This window comes from Eptatretus burgeri, chromosome 2 (assembly GCF_056783735.1).
Source record: "Eptatretus burgeri isolate ZD-2024b chromosome 2, Ebu_testis_v1, whole genome shotgun sequence".
Taxonomy (NCBI): domain Eukaryota; kingdom Metazoa; phylum Chordata; class Myxini; order Myxiniformes; family Myxinidae; genus Eptatretus; species Eptatretus burgeri.
The window spans coordinates 97824386-97845341 of NC_140962.1; the positions used below are offsets into that span (position 1 = coordinate 97824386).

The 20956-nt window shown below is 49.1% G+C and overlaps 1 protein-coding gene and 1 long non-coding RNA gene across 2 annotated transcripts in view; one reads left to right on the plus strand and one right to left on the minus strand.

The window, feature by feature from the left end:
- DLD (dihydrolipoamide dehydrogenase) overlaps nt 1-11062 on the plus strand; it is a 66844-nt gene extending 55782 nt beyond the window's left edge. The window contains exons 13-14 of the mRNA XM_085870438.1: nt 3435-3524; nt 10424-11062. Coding sequence (XP_085726564.1) covers nt 3435-3524; nt 10424-10489 — 156 coding nt within the window. The 3' untranslated portion in view covers nt 10490-11062. The remainder of the gene's footprint in view (nt 1-3434; nt 3525-10423) is intronic.
- The window catches only part of LOC147032641 (uncharacterized), a 451936-nt gene that overhangs the window by 306583 nt on the left and 124397 nt on the right, over nt 1-20956 (minus strand). The window lies entirely within an intron of this gene.

The following is a 20956-nucleotide window of genomic DNA, read 5'->3' on the forward strand; positions in this document are numbered from 1 at the left end:
CCAGGTGCTCGCACTGGGTCCCTGCACGCTCCGCGAGCTCACCCCCATTGTCCTCCACTACCTCCGTGTGTGTGTGCGTCACTTACCCCGTCCTCACCGTGCAGTCTCTCCTCTATCTTTCCCTTCCCGGCTACCGTCACTGCCAACTCTTCACCCTTTACCTCCCTTGTCTCCACTATTATTTCCGTTGTCGTCATTTCGTGTCTCGTCTCACACGTTTTGGTCTCCCCATTTAATTTTTCCCTTTTGGTCACCGTCGATTCCTCTGTCACGACCCTCGCCCAACACGCCCCCTGAATTATTTTTTCACCCGCCTCCACCGCGGGCCTGTCAGCCGTTGCACCCCCTTCCAGCTCGTTTGCTCCCACACGTGGAGTCGCCATTCCCAGCTCCCTGGTCACGGCCTTCATGCCCGCCTGCAGGCATCGGCCCATGTTCTGCGTCTCACCCCGCAGCTCTTTCATTTCTTTTTTTTATTTGCTGTGTATTCGCATCCATCGTCGTTTTCACTTCATTTGTATTTGTATCCATCTTTTCATCCATTTTTTGTGTATTCGCATCCATCTTTTCGTTCATTCCTTTCATTTCGTTTATCATTTCCGCATTCATCTTTTCGTTCATGCCTTTCATTTCGTTTGTATTTGCATCCATCCTTGCCGTCATTGCCGCCAGCATGGCGCATAGCTGGGCCATGTCGGATGCACTTTGGTGGAGAGGGGGGGGAGGTGTCATACACCGCGGCCGCTGCCGCACCCATTTCGGGCTCTGGGTTCAGTTGGGCGAGTCCGTGTTCCTGCACAATCAACATTTCCTGCTCGGGGATTCCATCCTGGACCATGGACTCTACATTACTACACATATACATTTCTAATACCCCCGGCTCCCGCTCGCCTTGAGACGCCATCTTGCTTCTCTTAAAGGGTTAATTTCGCTCGCTCGTAATTTGGAGGGAATCGGGGGTCGCTTCTCTCACCCCTGGACCGATTCCCGTGAATTTAGCCGGAGACAGGAGAGCCCGTTTTCCTGCTCTCCGATACCAGTGCCGCGAGGAGGGCGATGAATTTGTATCCCACTCCTGACACCAGTGTTGCGGTATTCGCGCCCGCCGGCGTGCTGACGGCCACGTAACTCGAATCGCGGCACGTCGCCCACCGGACGGACAATCCAGTCGTGACCCTCTCGGACTAACGCCGGGAACCAGTCACGGGTGGACCTTTCAGTCTCACCGCGATCGAGCCAATCAGCCCCCGCGTGGGATAGGGTTGCTCGCCAAATTCGACCTACCTAAGTACCCACGCGGAGGGTAGACCGGGCGATCGCACCTCGCCGCAGGTCGACTTCGGACACGGGCCACTTAAGCGACCCGTTCCGTACTATCAGAATAACCGAGCGGTGTTATCGTCGACCTCGACGGTTCGATTAATTATCGGGCGTATTCAGCCCACTACCAACCCTTTACGTGAAGCAAGATGAGGATTCAATGAAGGAAATGACGAAGCGAAGCGGGAAACAGTTCAACACAAAGCACATTTATTCGCGACGAACGGAAAGCACACATAAAAGACACAATGCAATTTACACAAAAAGCAAATATAAAAGAGAAGACACAATGCAGAGCTAATACCGACTACCGAGCACACGGCAACACTTATACAATTCTACTTCACAGACGGCGCCGACAACACATACCCAAAACCAAGGAAAAGAATACCCTCAAGGATGAGGCGGGCCTGAGGCCGAGACCGGGTCGGGCCTACCCGTCTGGTGATGAGACGCGGAGCGGCGATGGTGCCTCAACTCCGCGGGACTCGCGGGCAGTGTCTGGTAGGGGGTGGGAAAGGGGCCCCCTTGGTCGCACTATCTCAGTGCGGGGGGAAACAGGAGGGGGTTGCTGATGGTCGGGGTATAGAGGATTTTTATTGTCCCGCGACGAGCGTCTCCACCTCGGCCAGGTCGCGCTGTCGGCCTCCTTGGGGTGCAGCTCCCTGCACGACGCGAGCACCCCCTCGTCTGCCCTCGCCGCCTCTCCACAGCTCCGTCCCCTCCGTTCCGACTCCAACGCACACGACGACCAGCTCCTTCTTGCCAACTCCACCGCCCGCGAAGTCTTGACTCTCTGTTTCCGACTCTCCTACTCTCCTACTCTCCTACTCTCCGCCTCTGGACTCTCTGGACTGACGAACACGGTCCTTTTATCAGCCCCGTAGCTTCGCCCTCTCATCTTTGACCCCCTCCCTTCGACCTTTCACCTCGCTCCCCATTGGCCCGAGAAAAAGTGGGCGTGAAGGCTTTTTGATCCATAAATTTGCATATATCGATCGCCCTGGGGGCGGGGCCAATTCGCCCCTCGCTCACCGATTGGACGGCAAAAAGTGGGCGTGTGTCGTTTTTGATCCGTTTTTGAAGCACAAAATCCGTGATTTTGTACACGCTGTTCGGCGCGCGCCCTGCACGAGTCCAACACCGGTACCCACAGCGGGGCAAGAACGGTGGCGATGCGACGGTTGCGAGGTGTGACGGGAAGGTCGTGGCGGTTGTGGTGAAGCGGCGTTGTGGTTGGTGGTTGATGTTGTGGTTGTGGTGGTAATCATGGCGGTTGGTCCAAAATAAAGATAGCAAAAGAAAAACGGCTATCCTGAAGAGTCGCAGCACGCATAAATGACATGTATTCCCACTAGACAACGGGTTTGGGCCTAACTACACATGTACTTACCGAGATACCTCACCTAAGGGACCTGAATGGTGGTTTGCGAATTTGGTAACCACAACAATATATATATTTATATATATATATATATATATTATATATATATTTATATATATATATATATATATATTATATATATATATTATATATATATATTATATATATATATATTATATATATATTATATATATATGGACCATGCTTTCTCGATATCGAGGCACACTTTGAAAGGGTGCCAGGTTTATTGTGCAAACTTGAATGCATTGACTGTAATGTCTTTATTCTCATCATGCAACGTTGTTTGCAATTTCACTTCCATATAGCCGAGTTTCATTTCTGCAACCCGTCTCCGATAGTTCCTCTTAACGAGACACCTGAAAGATGGTTCGTGGTATACCTTATGGTGGGAGAGGGTTAACAATTGCTGTCCGAGGCGTATCCATGTACCCAAGTTTGACGATTTGTGTGAAGCAAGCAAGGAAGGAGAGCATGAGGCACAGAAACCTTGGCCAAGATAAAGTTAAAATTATGAATTTTTTTTTAAATAAAATTATGAAAAATTCCCCAAACTAATGAATGATTTATGGAGGAGATTGGGTGGTTGAGGGGGTGAGGTGAATGTGCAGACATTGTGCTTTGAAAGGGAAAGGCCAAGGAAAAAGCATCTATTGAACCATTTTATGGCGTTGCAATTTGTAGTAGCGGTGATTGCTGTGCTTGTGTGCAGGGTGCAGGTGAAATGATCAACGAAGCGACACTTGCGATGGAGTATGGGGCTTCGTGTGAAGATATCTCTCGTGTGTGCCATGCACATCCTGTAAGCATTTGCCTCTTTATGACCTCTGCCACCGAAGGTGGACGGAGGTCGTTTTCACCGGTCTGTCACAGTCATGCCTGTCTGCAAGCAGGATGTCACAAAAAGTTATGGACGAATTTGGCAGAAACTTGGTGGACAGGTTTGGTGTGTAGTAAGCACCAACGTATTTGTTTTGATGAAGATCTGGATCCAGATATTAGAATTTTAAAAGTGATTCTTGACCATTGAGAGATAGGACCAAAAACGATCAATTTATTATTTTTTAAATACATAATGTCGAGGCTCGAATAAGAGCTAACACACAGAACGTATAACAAGAGTGGTGGGAGAGGGAAGCACAAAACAGTGGGGAACAGAGACATTAGGAGATCTGTGGAAGAGCGAGGAATGGGGTGGGGTACACGGGGTAAACAAGATGGACACTACAGGGACTTTCAAGAAGGAATGCAGGGAATTTGAAGGAGGTGTGTTTGAGGTGGATTAACGGGGGTAGAAAACATCGTGATTTTGGATGGGGGAAGATAAGAGATGGTGGTGAACGGCTGTTTTGAAGACCTGGAGGGAAGAGTTGGATTGAAGAGAGTGGGGGAGTTTGTTCCAAAGGTGGGGAAAAAGAGGAATGAAAGAGTGAAGGTGAGCAGTAATTCTTGATTTTGGTAGTTTTACCAGAAGGGGGTTGCTGGTGGACCTTGAGCGCCCTGCGGAAACATGGGGGGGACAGATAGCAATCAGAGCAGGGGTGAGCGAGGCCGGAGAGGAGACTGGAAGACAAAAAGACCACCGACCTGCCTGCGGTGAGAGAGTGAGACCCAAAGACTCAGCCTCATCGTGGGAGATACCAACGATATACAGTATAGAACCATGTCTGATAAAGTTGTGGACGAATTGTGGCAAATCTTGGTGGATAAGTTGGGTCGGTGATGAGAACAAGCTGATTAGGTGATTGTTATGGTCTGAATGCAGATCCAGCCTATCAGTGGGGTACCAAACGTTAACTGTTCAACCTGGTGGAGGTATGTGCTCTATCGAGTGCCGTTCTTGTTACAGACTGCAGTCTGCTCTGTGGAAGTGTTTCAACCAATGTTTCATGAATGATTATGAAATTGTAAAGACATAATATAATGGATGCTGAACCCAGCATGTGGGATTCAAACACAGCTAATCATAAAAGTTAGGAATCTTTACTGTAGTGGCAGAATTGAAGCTTCGAGTTTGTACAAGATGAAATAATATTGACCGCACGCTCCCTTGTGCTGAAACCAGTGTAAATAGCAGATGTACATTTACATATTTGTTGCGTAGCTTTTCTGAACACCTCTTGCTGGCGGAAACGATGGTCGATGCATGTCACGGAAAATATATCGATGATCATTGGTTACGTGATATATTATTTAACATCTGTTCCTTAAAGATAATAGCTGAGAGCATACATTGGCATGGCCTGAGGGTGGAACTCATAGTTGCGAACTTGTGTGGTCAAGCGGATATCCATTCTCTTCACCTCCCAAATTATTCGATTTGGGGCCAAATTGCACCATTGAAGTGAATGAGCAACATTAACTTTATGAGGTATACAAGATGAATATCCAAGAAAAGAAACAATAAAGAGCAAGGAACCTTTTATTGTTCGGTCAGGCCAGATCAGATCTGTGACTTGCTTCAGGTATCATGTAAACCTGGACTAACCTGTTCCATGGTCGGGTTGTCGGTGACTAAACTGTCTCCCCGACTAGATTTTCTGGTGAGGAGGGTGTATGGTATGGACACCCAGCAGGATTAAAAACAATACCTGTCAAAGGGCGGAGGAGCTTCTTGTGAGCCAATGGCCATCCATATCTAGTGTTCAACTGTGTCCGTGAACGTCCTCCTGCAGTTGGGTTACTTTACATTTTTTTATAAGGTTGGTGGAAGGATTTGCACTCCTGCTACCATAAAACCCTTCATTTCGCAAAACGTCCTAAAAGTAAAAATAAATCTGAAAACCCACTCCGTGGGAGTACCTCCTGTGCAACTGCCCTTCGCAGGGCAGCTCAACGGATGACGGGATTGGGGCAAATCCTTCGGGGCCCCCACTATTTGACGATAGGAGGAAAACCACGGAGTAACCTTCCCATTGCGGTCGTGTGTGTCAGGGTGGTGCTGAGGTGCTGATCTCCACAATCCCCTTGGGTTACCCTGAGGCGGCCCCTTGGAATCTCCTGGGTGCCTGGAATCTCCTATTCCTAAGAGAGGATGATCATCTGTCTTATCTGAACTCAAGAGTTTGGACATCGGCATTGATTGAAACACTCTCTGAGGTTCAGAGACCATATTGTGGTGAGATCATGGTGGGTGGTTGGTTACACCTACTATTGGTCTGGTCGCTCTGATGGTGACCATGCCCAAGGAATTGCTGTAGCTGTGTCCAATAAGCTGACTCCAATGATAATTGAGGTAACACCGGTCAATGAGCGTATTATGAGACTAAGGATTCGTCACTCCTTGGGTGTCATTTCCTGGACTCTGTATATGCTCCGACTGGGGCGAGTGATCTCACCGTGAAGGAGGCATTCTATGCTACGCTCGAGTCTGTGGTTGATCAGTGCCCCAGGCGATATACTTGTCTCATCTTGGGGGATTTCAATGCATCAACTGGAACTGATAGGGATGGTTATGAGACATATGTTGGTCCCAATGGGTCTGGAAGCATCCATCCATCCATCCATTGAGACCACACTCTGTACAGAGCATTGGGGCTGCCTCAGCAGTCTCCTTGGCTATTGGGCACAATCCTGGATGGGTTGCCACTCCGACACAGGATATTAGCAACCTAGCACTCATTTTGCCGACCTCGGAAGGATGACAGGCAGGGTTAATCCCACCTGGTATTAATTCAACAGCCGAGTGGGATTTGAACTCAGGATCATCAGATGAACCCCACTACCCTAACCATTAAGCCAACAACAGGCATATGGGTCTGGAACTGTGAACCAGAATAGCTCGAAGTTCCTTGACTTTGCAAGAAGTCATGGACTTGTCGGGTGGCAGGTTCATGGTTTCAGTGCCCACAGGCTCATCGCTGGAGTTGCTATTCCAACGTTGGTGGTGTGGCAAAGGAGATTGACCATGTCCTCTTTGATGGTTGCTGGAGGATAATCCAGAACTTCAGGGTCCACTGGAGTGCTCAGTTATTCAATTCCGACCACGGGCTTGTTGTTGCAACTGAAGTTGCAGCTTAAATGTGGGAGAATGGTACGATCCCAGCCTCGGCTGGATGTTGGCAAGCTCAAGGATGAGAGGGCAGCTGAGAAGTTTGCAAACAGGTTGAATGGGGATTTGGGGGGTCTGAGTGCTTTGGGAAATCCTGGAGAGTTGTGGAGTGCCTTCAAGACCACCATCCTTGATGTTGCCGGTGGATGTCTTGGAACTCACCGTATGGCGAAGAAATATTTTGTCTCAAAGGACACTGGATACCAATGACCAGAGTTGCAGGGTCAGGCTGAATGGCAGAGCTGAGTTGTTCAGGGAGCTGAGGCGGAAAACTGTACGTGTGCTAAGGTTGGACAAGGAGGCCTATGTCCGAGGAATATGTGAGGGGCGTCGAACATCACCTGTGGTGAAGCGATTCTCGTCCAGCTTGCAGGGGAATTGGCGCATTACATTCCTCGAAGCCAGTCCCTCGGTGTACTGCAGCAAGAGCAGAGGGTGGTGGTCTCTTGACAGGAGTCCGAAGTGAAGGCCCGCTGGGCCAGTTACTTTGAGTGGCTGTACCAGGCTGATCCCCCAGCTGTCGAGTTGGATGTCAGTGGTGTTACTATCCCCATTGCTGACCCACCAAGCAACTGTGATCCACCTTCATTTGTGGAAATGCAGGTTGTGGTGAACCGGTTGAAATGGGGTATCGCTCCTTGGATCTGTGACATCCATGCCGAACTTCTGAAGGCTCGTGGAAATGCTGTATTCATGTAATTGCATGCAGTTGTGCTCTGCTTGGAACACAGGCATCATCCCAACTGACTGGAAGAAGGGCCTCGGCCCTCTCTGGAAAGGGAAGAGTGATCACCAAGACTGCAACTACCGAGGGGTGACACTGCTCTCAGTGCCGGGCAAGGTCTTTGCTTGGATAATTCTTGATAGGGTTCGCCACCATCTGCTTGAGCACCAGCATCCAGTTCAGTCAGGCCTTACACCAAAGAGGTCAACGATTGACCGTATCCTTGCTCTTCGGGTCTAAACTGAACACAGACGGGAGTTTCGGCAGGGGCTGCTCGCAGCCTATGTTAGTCTCTGTAAAGCATTTGATTCAGTGAATCGGAATACTCACTGAAGGCTTCTTGGTCTTCGTGGGGTGCCACCAAAACTGATCAACCTGATGTGTGAACTACACTCTGGCACTGAAAGTGCTGTGAGATGTGGTGATACCATCTCTGATTAATTTCCAGTTGTTATTGGAGTTTGTCAGGGGTGTATACTGGCCCCCACACTTTTCAGCACTTGAATGGACTGGATTCTCGCGAGGATGTCGGAGAAATCAAGCTGTGGTGCATCGTTTGGGAATCTTAAGATCTCTGACCTTGATTTTGCAGATGATGCAGTTATCTTTGTGGAGACTCAAGATATCCTTTTGGGGGTCCTCGATGTGCTGAATGAGGAGTCGGAGCCACTGGGATTATGGGTTTCCTGGGTCGAAACTAAGATCCAGGCTTTCAATGACATCTTGGATGCTGCTATCTTGTCTGTACCCGTTTGTGGTGAGGATGTTGAGGTCATGGAGAGATTCACTTACCTTGACAGTGATATTCATGTCTCTGCTGGCTGTGAGTCAGAGGTCAATAGACATCTGGGTCAGGCCTGGGGATTCATGGATTCACTGGATCATGGGGTGTGGTGCTGCCAGTACCTGTGCGAGACGATGAAAGTCCGAGTTTTCAGGTCCTTGGTGCTTCGAGTCTTGTTCTACGGATGTGAGACTTGGACTCTGACCATTGATCTGAGATGGAGACTGAATTCCCTTAGTTCCAGGTCTCTTTGGAGAATCCTTGGTTATCGCTGGTCGGACTTTGTGGCCAACGAGCGGTTGCTGAGAGAGACTCAAATGAGTTTTGTTACCTGCATAGTCCGTGAGCATCAGCTACAGCTGTATGGCCATGTGGCTCGTTTACCGGACGCTGATCCTGCTCACCAGATTCCCTCTGTAAGGGAGCCTCGTGAGTGGAGGAGGCCAATGGGCCGACCACGTGCCTCGTGGTTGCAGTACGTTGATCAGCATCTCAAGGAGATGGGGACGGAGCAGGCTTCTGCCTGGGGGATGGCCAGACGGAGGCCCCTGGAGTACCGGTGGAAAGTGGACGCAGCATGCTGCTCCAGCGCATGCTCCTACACCTGATCTGATCTATGGCAATCACAAATGATCATGCTATGGGCAAACAGGAGAGGCTAAGGAAAACTGGGTTAAATAAAATCAGGTTTAAATACTGTAATCCTTTTTTTGTTTTGTCCCTCTGTCCCTCTGACACTGACGAGGTCAGAGACGGGGGATATTACAATGAGTTCCGTCTGACCGACCGCTCATTCCACCATGTACTTTTGTGTACACGATATTTCAAAAAGTGTTGAACATTTGGCTTTCATATTGCAGATATCTATTCCTCATGACATTATCTCAACCTGATTAGATTACGGCAGTGATTGGCTGTATTCTGTTCCCATGACAACCATCTCGGCAACTTGGCTTGAGTACACGATATTTCAAAAACCGTTCAATATTTAGCTTTTACTAGACGACCCGTGAACCCGTTGACAGCGGTTGATGAAAAAAAATCATTTCAAAAAAGAAAAAGATAGCTCGAGTGAACTATACCGCTGAGGTCGTTTGCATTGATCAAATTCTCCCAAAGAGTACTTGACTGAATCGGGAATTGATTTTTTTAATAATTTTTTTCGTTGCCCGATTTGAATGAAACTTGATAATGCGCGTCAATGTGAAAAAAAAAAAAAAACGGAGAAAAGAAAGTCGAAGAAATTATTTTGCGTAATCTTCTAAACACAATTTTATTTATTAATGAACACGGAAGTATTAGATCAAATTGGCAGTTTATTTTATGCTTAAAAATAAATCGTTCTTTGTCGATACTAAATGTTTGAGATTTTAAAATAAATCATTTCAAAAAAAAAAGATAGCTCCAGCGAACTATTCCGCTGAGGTTGTTTGTATTGATCAAATTCTCCCGAAGAGTACTTGACTGACTCGGGAATTGATTTTTGGAATTTTTTTCGTTGCCCGATTTGAACGAAACTTGATACTGCACACCACAGGAGAATGGTGAGTAAGGTTGGCCAAACATTTTTGCGTTATCGTGTACCGTTTTGGCTGTATTTCGGGAACATACATACATACATACATACATACATTCAAGATGAGAGTTTTAGTAATATATAGAAGATAGATGTTGTACCGATGTATTCCTCATACCACCCAAAAGGCTGGGGACCAAGAGTATCATCTCATTGTTTTTGTATACATGGTCGTGGCCCATGGAAGGAAACAAAAGGGGAAAACACCAACAGCAGAGGAGAAATGAGTGAGATTAAGGGTAGGGTGAGAAGGCCACATAATGGAGGTGAACAAGTTGCATGCAAGCTGCTGAGCAGCAAGAGGAGGAAGGGGAAAAAAAACAGAAAAGCAACAAATAAACTGACAATGAACAAACGAAAAGAGGTGATGGGTGATGGGGGGTGGGGGGGATCACAATAACCTGGAAAAAGGGAGTTCTTGGGATTGGAGAAAAAGGGAGACAACTTTGTGAGCACCCCATCAAACTTTACAACCGCATTTGGAATGTGGTGGAAGCGATTTATTGGAAATTCAACTCTTGCGTGATCTGTGATGAACATTTTGATTCTGCTTTTATTACCCTCAGACGGTGTCAGAGGCCTTCCGTGAAGCCAACCTTGCAGCTTATTTTGGAAAAGCCATCAACTTCTGAACAAGACTCCACAACCCAGGCTTGTACTCTCTCCACTGATAACATTTGCATCCCGTAGCCATCAAGCCACGTACTCCAAATAGTATGCTCAATTAGACTATGCGGTTTGTAATTTGGCATCGATGGGGGGGGGGGGGGAATATCAAAATCGACTGATTTGCAAAAATTATCTTCAGTGTGGTTGTTGTAATCACATTAATATTTTCCAACTTCTTTGGTGTCACAATTTGTTGGACTTGCTCACTGTGTTGAAAGTGTGAACTGCAGTTTGTTTGGAATTTCTGAAGTCAATTGGTGTCTCCACTCTTTGTTACCTTATATGAGCTGCTTGGTTTTACAACTGCTGATGCTCGAGCCATTCCTTGCAATATTAGAGATTTCATTTTCTCAGTGATGAACCAGCTTGCCGGTAAATGATCATTGCCCAACTGCTTTGTACGAGTGCAAAGTCCCAGATGCTCGTTTCAAAACCAGAGGTGGCAAGGTGAAAAGGTGAATGAAATTCTCACTCTGACATGTTACCCACTTGCATTGACTTTTTAAAACAAATAAAAAAGATCTACATTGTAATAATGCAGCCTTCTTCGGTGAAGTTATGATTGATCATTCAAATGTGAAATTATTTGTTTTCAAACTACTGTTGTGGCTTCCCACCCGCTCGGCGTGCGGGCGACCGCTCTCGCCCACCAAATGGGCAAACCTTGTCGCAGCTTTCGGATCAACGGCGAAATCCAGCTACGGGTGTATCTTTAATCACACCACAGCCTTGTCAATACTCTACCTACGCTACAGGGTCCGATCGCCGAATGGTCGATTTACCTAATTAATCGCGCGGGCAGACTACCGAGAGACTGCACCTCAACGGGGCCTGCTTGGAAACGAGCCGCAAAGCAGCTCGCTCCGTTTGTGATTTGCCGAGCGATGTATATTGCCAAGCCCCATTGGACCCGATTCTTTTATCGGCTATTAAAAAGCCAGCGATATTCCGAACTCAATTATGGCAGTTCAATGAGGGAAAGGACGCAACGAACGGGTGAACATTTAAACAACGACATTTATTTCACACCCGCAAGCAGTCATGCAGTCATGTATGCAACCAATGCACGTATGGGACAAAACACAAGCAAGAAAAAGAACTACAACCGTTCTATTATTATGTATACACATGCACTTAACAGTTCCACTTAATGGACTTGGTGCCACAACGTTCATTCAAAGAAAACCCCGGAAAGAAAAGGGGCAAGAACTGGGCCTCGTGTGCCTTTAATGGTTCACGGAGCTGTGAAGACCGAAAAAGCTCCGATAGACCGCGCTGGTTACCTGCCGCCTTTGTGGCGACTCGCTGGGCGTTCCTCGGCGTCCCGTCCACACGGCAGCTGGTGTGGCCGCGGCGCGGCCCAGGCCTCGTCGTGCGGCCCGGTCGATCGGGCCAAGTCGACAACGCCTCAGAGGAACGAACGGGCCTTTGCTCTTTCAGAGTTCATGCTCTCTTAAGAGCCCGTCCGTTCCTCAGCGTCATTTGGACTGTCCCGGGCCCGATCACCTCGGACCGTTATGCCAGTGGTTGGCGACTCCTCTCCGGCCTCTCTCCAGCGACCCACAGTTCGGCACGGCACGGCAGGCTGCGCTCCAGGCTCCCGTCTCCTCCGCTCTCTCCAGTTCCTCACCGACTGCAGACTCCAGGCTGACCCAGCTCCCAACGTGCCTCCACACAACTGCTCGCTTGGCATCTCTTCACGCCTTTATATGGGATCCGTGAGGCGAGGTTTTGATCTCCGATCTCTCACCTCTGACCCCCCGCTGGCTCTGCCCCTTTCGATCCAAATTGTCGTGAAGCTCGGAGAGAGCGGATGTGGGTGAAATCATCGACCCTGGTGCCAACGAAGGAGTCCCCGCGTCTGGTGGCAGAGATGTTCGTGGGGAATTCGCAGTCGCTGGCGCAAAGATGGCGGCGCGATGGAGGTGAAGGTGAGGCGTTGCTTATTGTGGTGTAGGTGGTGAGGGGATGTCGTTGTGGTGAAGGTGGTTGTTGTGAAGGCGGTTGTGGAGCAGATGGTTGTGGTGGTTGAAATGCAGTTGGTCCAAAATAAAGATAGCAAAAGAAAAACGGCTACCTCAAAGATCACAGCCCGGTTACACGAATAATCCCCTTAGACATCGGTGGGGAAATCTAATCTGAACACTCACTTATCGACATAACTGATCTCTGGGATACCTTTATGGTGTCCTGTGTATTTCCACAACCGTAACACTACCCCCTCCCCCTTTTTACAGACTCGTCCCGAGTCGTCAAATTTTCGTGTGCCCTCATGTGTAAGTTTCCCCGAGTACGATTTACCTTCGGATCCCTGAGTGTGACATTTGGTGTATTCGTGTCTCAAAAGTAAATAACCTACGGGCTGAGACGCTGAGTAACTAACTAAACAAACTCACTCATGCAGACGACTTACCTAAATTGCCGGCGCTAAGACACACATGCAGGGGGAGCAAAACCATTTACAACTTACCCTTAACCTAACTTATAAATTTACACTAACCATGGCCCCTGTGGGAAAAAGACACATAGCAATGTCAACGGTGTTTTGAGGGTGAGCACCCCCGCAGCTGAAGGTCGGATGTCTTCGGGGCCTGTTCAAAAGGCCCCATTGCCTGTCACAAAACCTTTTCATGTCTTCAGCTGCTGAAGGCAACTCGCCCCAACCCGGCGGCTATGCGCCATCCCACAGGCCATTCTTGAAGCAGGGAGCCAGGCTGCTCAAATGCAGTCTCTGGCTCATGACAAATGCAGGTATGAACACAAGCCGCACACGGGCTGCACCAACGCAGCCCCCGTGTGCGGCTGCCTGCAGGGCAGTCCCTGCAGAACACTGAATGGGCACCGATGCAAGCAAACAAAAATGAGCGGTGCACGGGTTGCTCAATGCAGTCCCGTGGTGCGGCTGCCTACAGGACAGTCCCTGCAGCTCGTGCGATGATCCTGGCGCACATGGTGAAATGGGGCAAATGCAAAGAACAAGGGCTAGTAGGCACGGCGTCAAGGCAGAGGCAGGCAGACAAGGCATTGCAAGGCCGTCACAGGCCGTTGTAGCAAAAACAACCAGGCCGGTAGGTGAAGCTGGCCAGCCTCTTGTCTCGTTCTGGAGGTTGGTGGAGGGAGTGCGGTGGTGCCGGCCGCTCTGAAGGCGGGCTCGGACCTAGCCTACTGTCCCCCCCCCCCACTCTATCGCCTTTGCCTGTCTCTGTACATACCCACTCCCTTAGTTTGCAAAACCAAATTTAGCCCCATCTTTTTTTTATTATTTCTTCTTTTCTTTTATAATTCGTCTCCCTAACCCCCTTTATCGTCTCTGTCCTAGCCTACTCCCAACCCCTACGTTCCCTTCCTGGAGGGGAATAAGGGAGAGCTAGTGTCCTGTCTTGAGGCCCAATAAAGCCTCAGAATGGCCTCCTCAGATTTCAGCGATCCCCTTACCATGGTGAGTCCAGCGGCCCACAACGAGAGCGAAGGGATGGATGGTGCAGAGGGGTACATTTATTAACCCCAACGCGCCTCCACACAACTGCTCTACCCTAACATTTATTTATCGCACCATGCATACCACATTTATTTAACTCATCGCACCATGCATACCACATTTATTATAAACGTTACTACCCTAACATTTATTAACCTTAAACTACCCCAGGGCTTTCCAAAAGCACCTCTCACTTAATCTATTGGTTCGACCAACCAAGATTCCCATCTCCTGTGTTGGTGTCCTCACAAATTTGGGCCATGCCCTCCAATTTTCCCTCGTGCCCTCGCACGGTCTCATGGCTGGGACACGTGGCTCCCTTGGCAGGAACTACCCTCTGCCGATTCTCCAACGATGGCACCCCTGGGCCCTTCAACTGTCTCCGAGCCTACCAGCTCCCTAAAAACTGGGGAGTGCCCTCCATGGCTACTCCCCTCGATTCTCACGTGGCAGGCTGGTGCCACGGGCCCCTTCCCCAGGTGCCCGTGCCCAATTCACTGCCCACGCGGCCAATGGCGCCCCGGGCCCCGCATCATGCGGGCCCACCCGTGCCCACTACGCTATCCCGGCCCCCCTTGGACCCTTGGCCTACCGCGGCCGACGTGCCCGGGGTACCCACTAAGCGATACTCACCATTCGCAGACACTCTCCCAGCCAGTCAACAGGTCTCCTGCACCCCTCCAAACGGGTTCGAGCCTACATTCGCACCAACAGCAAAACGACCTCCATTTTGTCAATTTGACTAACCCACTTACTCACTTTACACTGACCCCGGGGTCCCTTGGGTGGGAATCACTCCTCCCCCCAATCACTCATCGCACCATGCATACCACATTCACTCCATACACTCAGGCTCGCTGGCCCTCACTCACTCAACATGTTTGTTTTCATTTCACCACTCATCGCTGAACACTGCCATTCGACTGACTAAATCCCTCAACTAACTCGTGCTCGCTCGTCATCCCTTACAATACAGCACGTTCCTTTTAACTCTACGTAGCTAAGCTACGTCCCCACTACACACTCAAAGTCGGTCAGTGTCCTCAAAATCCCTTTTCCATCCGAAATCTGAACTAAAATCCCTCAAGCTAATCCATTCCACAGGCTCCATGAGGACTTATCCCTGCCCCATGAAGCCGGTCTAACCAAGCTAACTCATCCCCCTAACTAGTGGTATCCTGTGCCCCAGGCAAGGGGGTCTTCCACCCCCTGCCTGGGAATCCTGTTCACCCGAAACGGCGAGACTTGCTTTTCTCTTTTTTTTCTTTTAATGCACGCACCAACGCGGCAACTCACAACCTGCGCTCTTTCCCCATGACGTCATGGCAGCCGTTCGCGCTTCGCGCACCTCGTCCCCTCTCTGATGGTAACATCCGACAGGGATTCCCCTCCTGCCGGATTCCAACAATGCAGCCACGACATCAACCTGCGCCTCCCAAGCAAGCTTCGCGTTTCAAGGGGTTCCCCACGCGAGCACATGTGCTCTGCTCATTGAGCTTTACAAACGCTCACGTGGAGAACCCATCCGGTCCAAATTCATTTATCCAGCCTAGCTTCTGTCCGTCCGCGGGATCGGCTAACATCCACCGCATGCGTTACCGGACCGGATTTCACTCGCGCAGGCGCGCACGCGGCGGCCTCGTGCGTAGCACAGCACGGACCCCACGCGCGCTGCCGTGCAAAGCCGGCACGGTGCTCAAAACAGCTACGGCCACGACTCGGCCTTTGTCCACCGTCGGGCACCGTTGTCGTCACACTCTTACGCACACATTCTCACGTGCCATGACGCTCACACACCTCGAGATGGCACTTTCACATGGAAATGCGGTTGCGTGTTCCCGCTTGCCAACCACCATCTCCCTCACGTACAGCGACCTCACACACGCTGTCTCACACAACGGCCATTCACTCACGCATGCCATTTCACTCGCACACGTGGTTCCACTCACACACGGCCTTCCACTTGCACAGGGGGTTTCACTCACACAATGCATGCTTTCCAGCACGCATTTCGGCATACTCGCAACCACGCACACCAGGACAACCAAGCTGGGGATTCGCGCCACCACAAGCGGTCCCGGGGCCTCCATACCCCCCCCCCCCAAGCTCCGTGTGTACCCATTCACAGCACTCGCACCTCCTAACTCGCTCGGCACGACCGGACCCACCTGGTCGTGATCCACTTCAAGGGAGCATAGCGTCTCCCTCCGTTCCTGAAGGAGGCTATCCTGCTGCTTACACCGGGCCACCAAACATTTCGCCAACTCTCCCTCATTGTCCCTTGCTAACCCCATGTGTGTGTGTTCGTCTTTATCGTGTATTCTCTCCTCTACATTTTCTATCTCCCGCGTCTCTGTTAATTCCGTCACCTCGTTCATTTCCTCCGTTTCTTCCTGGATCTTCGTCTCTGTTTCCTCTTTCGTTTTATTTAATTCAGTCTCGACTCGGTCTATCTCCCGCGTCTCTGGCAATACTTCGATTTCCTTCGTTGTCTCTGTTATTTCTCTCGTCTCCATTTTTATTTGTGTCTCCTTTATCAGGGTTTGCCCTAATTGTTGCTTCATCCGCCAAGTGGTGTCAATCAAGTCCTGCACCACTAACATTACTCCCTGTGGTGATACCACACATCCCACCTTATTGTGCTGTTCTACTTTCTGGCTCCATTTGAGTCGTTCTTCCTCTCCGAGCTTTGAGTTGTTCGTTATCTTTCTGGAGTTTTTCCATCTCCGTGGACTCCAACTTTGCTCTCTCCTTGAGTTTATTAATTTAAAACTCATATTGTTTTTGTTTTCTACCCCACCGTCTCTCATGTTCTTCATTCTCCAATCTCATCGTTTCTTTCAATTGGCCGATCTCCTTTTCCCGTTTCATTCGTCGTTCTTTCACGATCTCCGCGTACTTTAACCATGTTATTTCCTTTAGTCGTTCTTGTCCTTCTTTTTCTTTCTTCCTCCACTGTCTCTCATGCTCTTCATTCTCCAATCTCATAGTTTCCTTCAATTGGCCGATCTCCTTTTCCGTTTCATTCGTCATTCTTTCATTATCACCGCGTACTTCAACTTTGCTTTCTCCTTCAGTTGTTCTTGTCATTCTTTGTTTCATTCCTTGTTATTTTTGTTTCTTATATTAGCCCACTGTCTCTCTTGTTCTTCCTTCTCCAATCTCATCGTTTCTTTCAATACTCTTTCTTGCATCTCATTCTTTAATCTTGCTTCTGCTTCTAACTGCTCAATCTGCACAGTGTGGTTCCTTAACATTTCATTCTCCGTTCTCTTTCTTTCCTCACTTAACATCCTCAGCTCGTTTTGTAATTCCCTCTCTCTGTTTTGGTGTTTCTGTAATTCAGAAGTTTTTTTTTCCATAATTCCTTGACCATCTCCACCTCCCTTTCGCATGCTTCCTTCCTCAATTCGTCCGTTCTCTTATCATATTCCTTGAGGTGCTCCTGATATTCCTTTTCTTTTTCTATCTTCCGTTCTTGGCTTTCTCTTTCCTGATTGCCTGTTCTTACCTCTTCCTTCAGTTGTCTCAATTCCAAATCGTGTTTCCGTTTTTCCTCTTCCAGCTTTGTTTTCCATTCTTCTTCGAAGTTCTTTCTATTCCGGGAATTACTAATTTGCTCTTCCTTTATTTTTTTCTTCAGTTCACTCTTCTCATGTTCCAACTCATGGGTATCTACTCTACTTACTTACTTTTCTCCCTGTAGTTCTTCGAACTGTCTTGACTTTTCCAATAATTCTTCCTTCCTTTGCTCGAGAGATTCCTCTCCTCTTTTTATCTCCTGTTCCAGGCTCTCCCTTATCTGATTGCCTGATCTTACCTCTTCCTTCAGTAGTTCCAATTCCCAATCGTGTTCACATTTTTCCTTTTCCAGCTTTTTTTCATTCTTCCTCCAAGTTCTTCCTATTCTGGGAATTACTAATTTGCTCCTCCTCTTCTTTTATTCAGTTCGCTCTTCTCATGTTCCAACAAACGGGTAAACCACTCTACTTTATTCTTTTCTTCACATAGCTTTTTTTTCCAGTCTTCCTCCAAGTTCTTCGTATCCCGAGAATTACTAATTTGCTCCTCCTCTTTTCTTTTATTCGGTACGCTCGCCTTTTGTAACAAAAACTCACGCAACCAATCTACTTGTGTCGTTTCCCCATGTCGTTCTCGACTGTGCTGGCTAAGTCCTCTTCCAGCTCCCGAATTCGTTCCTCTGCATCGGCCAATTCAATTTGCAATTCCTCTATACAGTTATCACCACACCTCCACTGCTCCAAGGCATCCGACAATTGTGTCTGAAGTTTGCGAATGTACGCGTCGTTGCCCTGCCTCGCCTGCCATGCCCCCGTGGTTTGAATTGGTGGGCGGGAGCGCTTCCCCCACCGTGCGGCTCGTTGCGCTATTAATAGCAACCCGCTCACGCCTCGTGCCGCACTGAGGTGCGGGTGCACTGCCATCTTGCGACTCCGCGTTTGTTTGCCGGAATAGTTCCTGCACAGGCCGCTCCCACTGACAATTCGTGGTGGGGTTGTAATAAAAATGAGAACCAGATAAATTGCATTGCCGTATTTCCCAACCTTCTGGTATGGGTTCAAACCTTATGGCAATGGCGTCCTGGACCATGGATTCTACGATTTCTAAATCACCCTGTGCGTGGATGGATTTTAATCCCACTCCTGACACCAGTGTTGTGGCTTCCCACCCACTCGGCGTGCAGGCGACTGCTTCTAGCCAATGGCGGCCGCACTCTCCCACCGAACGGGCAAACCGAGTCGCAGCTTTCGGATCAACGCCGAAATCCAGCTACGGGTGTATCTTTAATCACACCACAGCCTTGTCAATACTCGACCCGCGCTACAGGGTCCGATCGCCGAATGGTCGATTTACCTAATTAATCGCGCAGGGAGACTACCGAGAGACTGTACCTCAACGGGGCCTGCTTGGTTACGGGCCGTTAAGCAGCTCGCTCCATTTGCGATTTGCCGAGTGGTGTATATCGCCAAGCCCCATTGGACCCGATTCTTTTATCGGCTATTTAAAAAGCCAGCAATATTCCAAACTCAGTTATCGCAGTTCAATGAGGGAAAGGACGCAACGAACGGGTGAACATTTAAACAACGACATTTATTTCACACCCGTAAGCAGTCATGTATGCAACCAATGCACGTATGGGACAAAACACAAGCAAGAAAAAGAACTACAACTGTTCTATTATTATGCACTTAACAGTTCTACTTAGCGGACTTGGCGCCACAACGTTCATTCAAAGAAAACCCCGGAAAGAAAAGGGGCAAGAACTGGGCCTCGTGGGCCTTTAATGGTTCACGGAGGTGTGAAGACCTAAAAAGCTCCGAGAGACCGCGCTGGTTACCTGCCGCCTTTGTGGCGACTCTCTGGGCGCTCCTCGGCGTCCCGTCCACACGGCAGCTGGCGTGACCGCGGCGCGGCCCAGGCCTCGTCGTGCGGCCTGGTCGATCGGGCCTAGTCGACAATGCCTCAGAGGAACGAACGGGCCTTTGCTTTTTCAGAGTTCATGCTCTAAGAGCCCGTCCGTTCATCAGCGTCGTTTGGACTGTCCTGGGGCCCGATCACCTCGGACCGTTATGCCGCTGGTTGGCGACTCCTCTCCAGCGACGCACAATTCGGCACGGCAGGCTGCGCTCCAGGCTCCCGTCTCCTCCGCTCTCTCCAGCTCCTCACTGACTGCAGACTCCAGGCTGACCCAGCTCGCAACACGACTCCACACAACTGCTCGCTTGGCGTCTCTGCGTGCCTTTATATAGGATCTGTGAGGCGAGGTTTTGATCTCGGATCTCTCACCTCTGACCCCTGCTGGCTCCGCCCCTTTCGATCCGAATTGTCGCGAAGCTCAGAGAGAGCGGACGTGGGTGAAATCAATCATCGACCCTGGTGCCAACGAAGGAGTCCCCGCGTCTAATGGCAGAGATGTTCGTGGGGAATTCACCGTCGCTGGCGCAAAGATGGCGGCGCAATGGAGGTGAAGGTGAGGCATTGCTTGTTGTGGTGAGGAGGTGTCGTTGTGAAGGCGGTTGTGGTGGTTGAAATGCGGTTGGTCCAAAATAAAGATAGCAAAAGAAAAACGGCTACCTCAAAGATCACAGCCTGGTTCCACAAATAATTCCCTTAGACATCGGTGGAGAAATCTAATCTGAACACTCACTTATCGAGATAACTGATCTCTGGGATACCTTTATGGTGTCCTGTGAATGTCCACAACCGTAACACTACTATTGAACATATGGGTGTAAAATAAAGCTTTAGGAATCAGGCATTTGCACACCTTTTGCAATATGTAAATGAATGCGATTCAAACCTGGCTGTTATATCAGAGCCCTTGTTGTGCAGCATCAATGGAATGTTTATCTCAAAAGTATTTCGTCATTACTGTAATTTCACATGCTCAGACCGAAGCACACGGCCTGTTGCGCTGACCTTACAGATAACTTGATTGCCTCAGTCAATCATCGCCTCTCATCGAGCTCCTGCTCTCCTTCTCTGACCTGACCCTCACCACCTCCACCACGACGCACATATTCTTCCAGTAACCCCTCCAGAAATGTGCTGGAAATGTCCAACTGCTCCTCGAATGTAGGCACTCAGCCCATTCAAAGTTTTATAAATTGTCTCAGACGTATAGGGGAACTCATCCAACAAATTAATACATACAATAAACTACAGGGGGAGCAGTCGGTGGAGTGCAAAACCTCAGCCGCCAATGCTGCTAGGTCACTCAAGTGAACCTGATATCCTATTCATTCAATTTGACGTCAACAGTGCTCAGTTAGTTTGCAACTTTTCCTTTTACTTTTAACTTTTACATACTCAGTTCATTCGTCATTACTAGATTCCTTGAGACAGAAATTGATTTTGCGTGGGTATATCCACCTGAAATTCCAAAATCAGCCGCAATTATAATTTTGGCATGTTTTTGTTGTTGGAAATC